At 38.2% G+C, this 11750-nt stretch overlaps 1 protein-coding gene across 10 annotated transcripts in view; it reads left to right on the top strand.

Annotated features, from left to right (window-relative positions):
* The window catches only part of LOC131302659 (protein ABA AND ROS SENSITIVE 1), a 36713-nt gene that overhangs the window by 6686 nt on the left and 18277 nt on the right, over positions 1 to 11750 (top strand). For 4 of the 10 annotated variants that reach the window (XM_058329403.1, XM_058329404.1, XM_058329405.1 and 1 more), the window contains exons 5-8: positions 439 to 724; positions 2227 to 2302; positions 2399 to 2445; positions 2699 to 3152. In XM_058329403.1, coding sequence (XP_058185386.1) covers positions 439 to 724; positions 2227 to 2302; positions 2399 to 2445; positions 2699 to 2942 — 653 coding nt within the window. In that variant the 3' untranslated portion in view covers positions 2943 to 3152. Of the gene's footprint in view, positions 1 to 438; positions 725 to 2226; positions 2303 to 2398; positions 2446 to 2698; positions 3153 to 3213; positions 3331 to 3725; positions 4123 to 11750 lie in introns of those variants that run through there. The other 6 variants (XR_009191857.1, XR_009191858.1, XM_058329407.1 and 3 more) reach the window with 4 other exon arrangements.

Consider the following 11750-nt stretch of genomic DNA (forward strand, 5'->3'; position numbering starts at 1 on the left):
TAGATAGATCCGGCTGAGATGCGGTACTTACCCAAAAGAAAATCGGCATACAAACAAGCGTATGACGGACTATGGAGAACAGCTGCTATAACCTTGTATGGTGCAATATAGTGCAAATAATGCATGGAAAGTGGGATTTTTTTCTATCATTTCGTATTTATGACAGATGAAAGTTGTGGTTCCCCATGACAATTAACTTATCATTAAGTGTGCAAATGCAGAAGCCTTCAATTTCACTCGGGATTATTGCATTTTATTAGTTCAACTGTGCCTCTGCCATCCTGCAACTTATTTTACTGTACCAGCTATTGGCCATTTGTCTTATAGCTGAATTCTTTGGAATTCTGAGTGTTGGAGTTCCAGTTGTGATAACCAAAAAATGAATAATGTTTTTTGAGCAATTATCTGACTTTATGGTGTTTCTTGGAATGTTTGCAGCCCCAATGGAAAATCCAAATCCATTCAAAAAGCCAGGAGATTCTGCTCAAACTCGAGTGGTCGAGCCGTTGAACTCAGAGAGTACGAGAGATGCATTTTCCAGTGCCAAGGTTGTAGAGGAAAAAAGGATTGAAATTCAAGGTGACAGTGAGCAAACGTGGACATCAAAAATAGTTGCGGGTTCAGAGACCAAGGAAACAAAAAAGTATCTTCCTGAAGGATTCTTCGATGATAAAGATGCTGATCTGCGTGCACGTGGCATTACGCCTGTTAAGATAGATGCCAAGTAAGTCCATACTTCTGCTTTGGCTTTTTGTTCTTAAAACTGTTCTGTTTACATAGTAAGTGGGTCAAAACAAGGGAATGCTGCGCCTAGGGTGGCGGCTACCATGGGATCTAGAGTTAATCTAGACATCTATTGTGGGTTCTTTACCTGTTTTGTAGTTTGGTCTGGCTCTGAGATCCTCATTCTATGCTAAGGCTGTTTGGAATGTGGTTGTACTCTCATGCTGAGATTTGTGAGAGAACACACTGTTCCGAGAGGCAATATCGATCAAAAGGGTGCCACTTGATGACTACAAAAGCACCCTTTCTAGCTTACAAGCTTACTTTTTATCTCAATTTACTATCCCCTGTTTGTTGATAAGGATGCTGGAGAAACCTTAAGTGGACTCTTTGGTAGCTAGGATTCAAGTTCCAGTTGGTGGGTGGCACGGACCAATTAGAGCAGGGCTGGTAATTTAATTGGAGTCCGAGAGTTGAAGGGATGTGATGTAGGGGAATATTGGGATAACAATGGTTCTGGGTTAGCAACACAATAAAAAAGGTACTTGGTTATAAAAGGAGAGGGACTTATGAGTTGTCTTTGGATAGGTATATGACATAAGAGCGATTCAGCGATAAGAATTTTTTATTCTTGTTCTTTTTTCCCTTTTGGTTCTGTTTTCTTTTTGCGTTTTATTTACTTTTGTATTTTTTTTTCCATTGATTGTTTCTCGTGCTTAATAGCATAAGGAACTGGGAACCTACTAAGGGGTTTTTATATGACAAAATTTGAGTACTAAAGGTACAAAGTTAATACTCCAGTACATGGCCATTATTGGTTTGGTGCTAAAAAACAGAATTGCTCGTCTCTGCATTCCAACAATATGATATTCCTCTGTTGGACTTTGTGTATTGTTTATACTTATGACTTCTTTCTTCTTATTTACCTACGAAGTATTCAAACAATTGCAAGAAAGAAAGTGAAGAAACTATAATTAAATGAAAGGCAGAGATGAAAAGAACTCCAGTCACCCGGTGCAACATGTTTAGGTGAACCTTTATCATTTCTTGTGAATTGTGGAGTTCCTCTGCTATAATTGACATGCATATATGGTAGTAGCTTTGAAGTACCTTAACTGTCTTCCAAAGGATTGCAAATCCAACTAGCCATAAAAGTCTCACATTGACGGAAATTGGAATTTGGAGGTGATAAATCTAGCTGGCTCTAGAATTTTGATCACGTGGATGACGTAGTCCATTAGTCTCAGAAAATGATCAACATATTGTAGAGCGTTATGGTATTGAAAGAGGGAGGGGGAGAGAGGAAAGTAAAAGGCTCCTATGAGATGTTTGAAAATAATGTTAATTTTGCATTGACTCTGTACTGTGGGATATTGAATTCTTTCAGCAGTTTTAGAGTATTTAAATGCTGGGAATTAGATAATAAAAAAATGCTGGGAATTGCCATTACGTTAATTCGGATATTTTTACATCAACACTGAATTTCTGACATATCCTGGACAGGGATGAGTACAAGGAGTTCGAAAAGTTGATCCAAGAGGATTTGCAAGAGGTGGACAATCGTTTGGAAGAAGAGGAGGTTAGGGTTATCATTTACTTGTACAATTTATTGTAACATTTCAGCAAGGCTTTAGACATGATCAGTTTCCCATTTCTCTGAAATTGCATATTGCAGATTGATGCAGCTGAGACAATAGAAGAGGCCGAGACTGAGGAACAAAAGTGAGTAATGTTTCATGGCTCGATAGAGAACTTGATAATGTTAAGGTTTTTTTTTTTCCTCCATAATTCAGAATACAGTTAACCGACATATCAATTAATTGATTGAGATAAATTGGATCAGATTTTGCAGCTTTTCTCTTTTGCAGGACCTCCAAGTGACGTAGATGATAGATGTGCTATATATACTGATATTATTGTCGTGTTGTACATAATTTCCCATGTTAATGGGGATCTTTCTTTGCCATTTCCACAGGGCATATTGGGAGAGAGTGGACATGTTGAAGAAGAAGAAAATGGAGCTAATGGCTGCCAGATCTGCCACACATAGTGGAAGTCCTCGAGTCAAGGGCAGCGAATCTAACCATGAAGATTCATCAAGTGATGATGATAGTGATGAGAATTTCACACTAAATTGGAGAGCTAAACATTTTGTAAATTCTGTCATTGCTGGTCTCTCTCTCTCTCTCTCTCTCTCTCTCTCTCTCTCTCCAGAGTAGTATTGGTTCCTATGATTTTTTATTAGAAAAAGAAAATAGCCTCCCTTGTATATTCTTCAAACTACATTTGATTGTATGTAGCTTGTACATTCTACCTCCCCCAACTTAAGCCTTTGTCTGTATGTGTGAGAGCATTGCTTACCTATTGCATTCTTGTAGATTGATAAGTGATGACTCACTATATGGCAGAGAAACCTTATGCGTTGCTCACAGTATTCCAGAATTATGTTTTTGTGATCCTTACTAACGTTTCTTACCAAACGTGTTGCAGATTGAAGGAATCAATTTGACTGCTTGTCTTTGTAAGCTTCGACCTAGACCCTGCTACGTTTATTCATACCTTTCGGATGCATATCAAACTTAACATTTCCAGGTTTGGAATCCTGAAGTTTGCTACGGTTTCGTTAACATACTTCAAACTGAGTCTATTGATCTTGTTAGCAGTTCGATTAATAACTGTGTCACGTAGAATCGGGACAAAAGTATTTTTTTTCCCGGTTTTTGTTTGCAACTTTGCATGACTCGAGGCAAGTCTTTCTTGGCAAAGGACTGAAAGAATTTGATTGATGGGTGATAACATTGGGATGCACACGTAGTTGCCCAATTTTGGGTTTCTACTTTTTTGCACCCGCCCCCCCCCCCCCCCCCCTCTCTCTCTCTCTCTCTCTCTCTCTCTCTCTCTCGTGACCTGTAATGTTGAACTTTATAGAATAATCTCTGTCTATGCTCCTTGATTGATCAATTCACGGACTCACAGCCAGATTTCTCTCTCTCCGTTTTCAGGCTTGGGTTTTCTCTCTGCACAATCAACTCAATCCCTAAGGTGATCTAGGAACCTCAAGGGCCGCTATGGAGATCTCCACGAACCAAATCCGAGCCACGACCTCTATTTCTTCCCTTGAATTTGGTTTTATTTAAATGTTTATTATTTCCTATGACAGAGTTAACTCTATAGGATAAGATTTCTTTTTGCTGGCTTGTAAAAATACAGGGATGACAGGATGGATGGTCTGGATTCTCTGGAGGTCTGAAATTAGTATACTTGTTTACCAGTTAGCCTAAACTTTGTACATGAACAATGACAAAACCTATGTAGTTTTTCAATCTTTAAATGGTGGATTCTTTACAAAACCTATGTAGTTTTTCTGACAATCAGCTATCAAATACTTCCTTTGTCTCATTGCATTTTTTCTTTTTGGATGTTTCAGGCTCTTAGTTGATTTTGACTAGTCAAGGAGAGATATTTTAGCCAATTTCATTTTGCCCTTGATCCCCATATTTACGTTGAGGTACAAAAGTGGAGGGGGGAAAATGCATTGTAGTCCAAAAACTAATCATTACATTGAAAAAAAGAGGGTAATTATAAAAAATTTATTGAGTTTGAAGAGTGATAATAGCAAAACGCCACCCGAGAACTAAGAAAAGAACTGCAATATTATCAATCCACTACTCGATGCAATACAATATTGAAAACGCTCGATTAACTGTGGTATAGAATGGAATACATTCAACAAACAACGAAGACAAATGTAGACTAAAAGCAATTGGAATCTTGAGAGCAGGACCAAATTTATTTTGGGACGGGGGTCGCTCCATCCCCGCATGGACGGAGAGTGTTGGAATACGGATAGAACAATACACTACCCCAACATTTATGCGAGCACACTTTTTCTGCTCGTTTCCATCTCCAATGGCTCGTTAAACTGTATCGATAAACTTTTTTCTCCGTAGCCACGAGTAGAGAGTCCCCATTAATTACGGTAAATCCAGCTATTTTGGGGTTAGACTCCACCATCCGCATCGCTCGTGCTCGAACTTTCAAAATCTTCCTCCATGATCCCGACTTGTCGTGTTCCAGTGCCCACACAGTGAACACACCCTTTGATAGCATAACTAGACAAATTGATTCCTGATTTCTTTGGCTCCACTTGAATATGCTCATGTTCAAATTTGTATTGAGAAAATCATGCTTTCTTGCGGGTTTTGGTATTTGCAAAAAATTCGATGTACGTTCTTTGGGATCGAACTCAACAATGTAAGGCCAATAGAAACGACTTTCCTTAACCACGGAAGGGAACCAATCTGACAAGAAGTAGAAAACACCCTTCTGATAAACGAAGGATTCGAAAAGAATCCTTCTAGCGCCAAAGTTGATCAGCCCCCTCTCGTCCCAAATCCCTTCAGCTGGTGAGTAGATTTTGCACATGAGGTCTGAAGACCAAAACTCTGTAGGCTGCAGTACCATCAAAAAGTAGTCGCTTGGAAACTCATCAGATGCACCAATATTGCACTGGAACACAACGTTACACACTGGTTTTGGGTCTTGAAATCTCCACGGGTTGGGTATGGATAGCCACCTTTGAGTTGCGGGGTTACAAATAAATAGTTCATTGTCAATGGGGTTTTCACTTGCTTTTCTACAACAAACCAACCCATTGGATGAACCAAGCAAGTGACCAAATTTCTTCAAAAAATTGAGCGATTTATTTGACACTCCGGAAGAGTTTTCCTCACCTGGCATCACGTGAAATTCTGGTACTCCCATGAACATCTGGTACGAACTTTGTTGCATGAAGAAGGCACAATTGTTTTTACGAACCATGTTTTGAGATTGTTTCTTGACGAACAAGTCCTCCGAAGAGAATTCGTCGCAACATTTAGCGACAGATGCGAGCTTGAATATGGATTTGGCAGGAAGCCGTGAGAAGATTTCAAAGAGTTCGCCATTGAAAGCCATGGGAAGAATACGAGTTTGCGAAGAGGAAGAATATTATATGAGGATGTAGGAACTGGAATGGAGTGTGAAAAAAACCGAAGTGGCTATTTGTAGGGCTCGAAGTATGCGGTTTGAGACCATCTGTACTTGGGATTTCGAAATTTATTTTGTTTCCTATATTTCCTCCTTTGATTTGGTTTCCTATCCCGCCCATGATTATGTTTCCTCTGATAACACGACTTTCAAACAAACAGAAATGTGAAGAAATGCACCTGCACAATTTGGAAAAACAACATAGATTTCGCGTCCGCAATCATTCAATTCACATGAATTTGCGTCCAAAATTACTCAATTCACCTGGATTTGCGTCTGGAATCATTCAATTCACGTGAACCCACATGAATTGAATGGCTCCGAAGCCCGAACATAATTATAGCTGGAGTTGCATTTTAAGATTGTGTTTGTAGACTTTATGAGTGTATATATATACTACTAGTTGAGAATAAAATAAGTAGAAAATTGTACGGCACACACTTCTAGATTTTTCTATTTTCTCTCATCTTTCTTTCCAAACCAAACAATGTGAGAGAATTTTTTTCAATTGCTTTCCTTTCTCTCATTTTTCACAAGTTCCAAACGAAGCATAAGTTCATTTGAATTAGCCCAAACATAGCAGCTAGAATTCTCTATGCAAATAATCCAGAAAACAGAAATTCCGGACAATTCCAGACTCAATGATGTTCAGAGCCATTCGATGTATGAGAGGTTCACATGTATTGAACGGTTTTAGATACAATTTTATCCAAAATAACGTTCAAAAGTTGTGTTCCTTTCTTTCCCCTCTCTGTAATTGCAGTTAGTATATTCACTTCCAAGTCCTACAGGAGAACGACCAAACTCATTACCTCTCTCTCTCTCTCTCTCTCTCTCTCTCTCTCTCTCTCTCTCTCTCTCTCTCTCTCTCTCTCTCTCAGCCCTCCTGCGACCCGCCCTCTTTGAGTTTCTGTTGACTTTTGGCTCCCATCCTCCTGTTCACTAGCACACCTCCGTTGATAATTGGAGACAAGTGGCCTCCAAGTGGTCCTTCTTCAGCAGCCATGGAGTTATGGCCTTGTCTTTATATTCTGCATCTCTCCTGAGTGAGAGACCAGAGAGGTCTGTTTGTATAGCTATGTAGGAGAGTGTGGTGAGGAATGAGAGTCCTCACTCGTAAAGCTTTCCTCCCGTTTTGATAATAGCTCCATTTACCTCCGTGAATGTACCTAATTTTGGGAAACCACGTATCTCTCCAGCGTTGGTGTTTGTGTGCGTGTGTTTTGACTCTGTTTGATCCACTCCGGGCACAACAGTTTCTCCATTACTCCCTCTTAGGCATAGAGTATTTGAAAATTGCTTGGTCATTGTTTGATAAAATGATCATTGGCCACAAGGGGAAAAAAAATAGTGATGAACATTGGGGCTTACAAATCGAAGAAGCTTCATATCTTGACTAGAACTTGCAGACCAGGCTCCAAACACTTGAAATTGCATTTTTCCCGTGTAAGAGCCAACAAGTGTAAAGATTGACGGTTTCCCCCTATTGATTTGCACATCATTTTGGCCTCTGTCAACTACTCGGAAAAATTGAACGATTGTAAAGATTGATGATTGTAACTTATAGATTTTGTGTGAGTTTTCTATTTTACATAATAAAATTTTAAACGCCTTGTAGGTTGCTTCACATCATATAATAGTTCTCTAGTAGAGGTGGGAGTTCCTTTTTTCTTCCCTGTGGTAAGATTTCATATGCAAATATCCCTAGTATTGGTGAAAGATTGAAGTACAAATTGTGGTGAATATCTCACAATACGCTAGGCAAATGGCGTAAGTTACAACCGGATTGTAGAACTTGTCATGCAGATATGTACAATGTTAAGTACTCCCTCCGTCCCAATTTGTTTGTCCAATTGTCGAAATACGTGCCTTTCAAAAATATACTTATATCTTATATTTTATAATATTTTTTATGATTTTGAAGATTTTGTATAATAAAACTAATTGAGATCTATCAAACAAGATCCATATTGCATATTAAAACCATTACAAATTGAAAATTATAGTCAATTCTTTGAGAGGTCAAACGCTCTCAAAAAGTCAAAAAGGAGACAAACAAACCGGAACGGAGGGAGTATGTTAATTTAATGGTTGACAGACTCTGGTTATCTCTATTCCGTTTGACCCAAAAAAAAAAAGACTTTGGCTATCAGCTGGAAAAACTCTATAAAAGACAAATGGTGGAGACGTTGGTATGGTTTCTTTTTCAAAGAAGTGTTTTCGTGACACTATGTTTCTATTGTAGATATGCCGCAACCTCTTCAAGGAAAAAGGGCAATCTGGCAAGGCATTTTGTGTTGTCACATGATCTCCTTGGTGCAGATTGCTTTTTCTTCCTAATTGTGGCGTTTATGCTTGTTTTCTTATTGTTTGTATGGTATATAAAATTCAGTAGAAGGGAGGAGTCTTTCACAATACTTTGAAAGGCTTTGTCCCATTGGTGATTAGGCTGAATCAACTTGTTTTATATATACGAGATACAACCATATATATTTCTACACTCCACATATACATTTCGAAACAAAACTTGGTACTGTGCCCTTACAACGGAACAAGGGCTAAGCAACGGAACAATAGGGTAATAATTGATAATATGGGTAAAATTTTGGGTTTGGTACTTGTTCCCTTGTTCGGTTGTGAGTTTGGAAAAATTTTGGGTTTGATTTTTGGGTAATGAGTGAGGAGAGAAAATAGGGTAATAATTGATAATATGGGTAATGAGTGGACAGAGATAGAGAGAGAAATGAAATTAATGATTAGATATAAGGATAATGAGTGGAGAGAGAAATGAAAGTAATAATTTAAAATGTAGGTGATGAGTGAATTTGGGTTTGAAATTTTTTTTCCAAACCCACAACCGAACAACGGAACAAGGGCTGAGCAAATCCAAAATAAATAAGAGGGACATAGTAGATAACACGGCCACATGGTTAGCTTATGAAGAATATATCTATTTGCCAGCTGAGGACATGCATGTCTGATGTTTTTGGACATTCCACATTTCCACTACTCTTTTATGAATAAAGTTGGTATGATTAACACAGTACTCAGGGGTTATCCCAATGATTTGTGCGGATGTCTAGACTTTGGAAGTACTTCTCAAGGTTTGGGATTCGATTTTCTACAGGGTGAGTACGTACCTTGCAGTAAGTGGGGGGCCGTGACTGGTATAGCCACGCTAAATCCCCCAAAAGTTTGGATTGCGCAGTCGGGTGATCATTTAATGACTTGTCTGTAAGGTTGTTCCTCCGTTACAAAAAAAAATAAAATAAAAATTGGTATGATATATTAGAGAGGTCACTTTTACATCTTGATCATAATAGAAGGACTTGGTGACAAAACTTTAGGGAAGCCATGCCCGTTGCAACGTGGGTTGCTGGGGATCGACATTATTGCTTGCTTCTGGACGTGGTGCTCCGGGGACCTTTTTTTTTTTTTATCACATTGTATGAATAATAAACTCGGGGCACTGACCCCTATTTCATCAGTTAATTTAATCTCTTAATTTTTAGCTAAAAGAGAGATTTTTACACCAAAAACAAGCTTCAATAACTTACGGACCTATTAATCTTACAACTTTACTTTACAATATGATACAGTAACTAGTCAAAAAAAGTGGGTAGAAATTGTAACAAAGTAAACGGAAAGAAAAGGGAATTGATTTTGGCACTCTCCAAATTGATAAATTCAACCTCTAGGGGAGTGCTAAATTGATTTTGGCATTCCCTTTTGGAGTGTAGTTATCAATTTGGAGAGTGCCAAAATCACTCCCCAAAGAAAATCATTTTAGAACTCTTCTCTACGTTGACAATATTGTTGTACATGCTCTAAGCACAAGTTCTTCTTTTTCTTCTCCTTCTTCTTGTGTACTTGTGTGTGGTGAAACCATGCACAACTTCTTCTCAATCAAATTGCGTGGAAAGGAAATAAAAATGAAAAAGGTTTTCTTTATCCCAGATCTGGTTCTTTTCATATAGGTTGCTTGGATTTTAGATTCGTTCATCTTTGGTGACCGATTTGTGGGTTCTCCATCATTAGCAGTGGGCCCTGACTTGCAGTGTCCACTACGACGAAAGGACGTAAACCTCCAACTTGCAAATCTGTTTCCTCCAACTTCCTCCGAGCCACTTCAATCAGTGGATCAGTGGTTCTAACACTGCAATTATTTCCTCGGACCTCTTTGAGTCCTTTGTTGTATTCAAAGATTATAAAATATATATATATATTTTGGCCTATGAACCATGTAACTTGTACTCCAATTTTTAATTAATCAATATAAGTTGCATTTGTTATTCCTCCGCACAGGCTAACTTGAATAAATTATGTTGGCTTCACGTTATATTTATACTCCCACCCACTCTACGACACACACAAAAAACATAAAAGCTACGTGCACAGCAGCTGTGCACAGAGCCCTTTTTCTCTCATCTCGGGTCGCACAAAGATGATCGGAGCCGCTCATTTTGTTTAAAATATATCGTTTAAGGTCTCGGTAAAAAATGAGCTTCGTTCGATATCGTTAGAGGCGTTAACAAAACATCCAAAATCACTTCAGAATTTAGGCCTATATTTTGAAGTGATTTTGGGTGTTTTGTTAATGCCTCTAACGATATCGAACGAAGCTCATTTTTTACAGAGACCTTAAACGACATATTTTGAACAAAATGAGCGGCTCCGATCATATTTGTGCGACCCGAGACGGGAAAAAAAGGGCTCTGTGCACAGCTGCTGTGCACGTAGCACAGCTCCACAAAAAATATGCCGCTATTCTCGGGACCACTGTCCACATGCTTACCCTATCAGTCTCTGATAAAAAAAAGCGCTGGATGGAATCATGTTTCTTTTTATAACTAAGGTTCGGGCTAATTTGCGCACATTTCGACTAATTTAGCCAATCTCGACTAATTCCGTGGTTTCAAAGTGAACTACAAGAAAAACATTTAGTGGCCTCAACATGGCCCGACAGTGGATAGAATCATGTTTTTTTTTTGAATAATTGAGTTCGGGCTATAACTTGCACTTATCTCAATTAATTTCGGGATTCTGAAATGAACTATTAGAAAAACATCCAATGACTCTAACATTTGAAATATTTGACTTCCGCAGAATTCAAAGTTAGCAAGCTATGGGGGCAAAGAGGGCTGCTTTCCCCCCCCCCCCCCCGCCCGACACCCCAACCCCCCGGCCCCACACCCCATTTCCCATATTACCCCCTCCCCTCCCCTCATTCTACTTCTCCTGCCCCTCCCTCCTCCCATTCACTTTTTTTTTCCTCCCTTCTCCTGCTTCCCCCTCTGTCCATTTACTTTTCTTTTTCTTTTTCTTTTTCCCTCTTTATTTTCTTTTTGTTTCTTTTCGGCTGGATTTTTTTTTTTGTTTTTTTTCTCTTTATTTCCTTTTATTCCTTCCACTTTGAATCTTTTTTTTTTCAATTATTTTCTTTATTTGTTTCTTTTCCCATTTACCTCCCTTCTTTTTTTTTTTTGGTTAACTCAAATTCTATTTTCAATTAAGATTACAATTAGTGTTCGGGAACTAATTATGAAATGTATTTTGCAAACGACATACTAATCCAAAATACAAATGTTATATTTAGGATTACTTTTTTTAACTATAGTACAATTTAATAAATTTGTTAACTATTATTTAGCATAAATCATCTTAACTAATTCAGTAGTATGTTGCTTCAAATCACGTCTCTACTCCATAGGATTGCAAATGGCTGGTTTCTATTTTTTTTATAACTAAAACGGAAACGTTTTAGGGGCTTCGTAGGGGCTACTGTGCCAATGAGGGCAGTTGAGCCCCCCGGGTCCCACCTATTTTTTCATTTATTTTTTTATTTAATTACTTATACCTTATTTATTTAATTTCTATAAATACACCATTTGTATATTTAAAAATATAATTCAAGAATTAAGTGTTTTAATTTTCAATTCAGTTAAATCAGAGCAAAGATCGTTTTTATTATTATTTTATTTTAAATGGTCATAATGAAT

Source organism: Rhododendron vialii, chromosome 10a (assembly GCF_030253575.1).
Source record: "Rhododendron vialii isolate Sample 1 chromosome 10a, ASM3025357v1".
NCBI classification, from domain to species: Eukaryota; Viridiplantae; Streptophyta; class Magnoliopsida; order Ericales; family Ericaceae; genus Rhododendron; species Rhododendron vialii.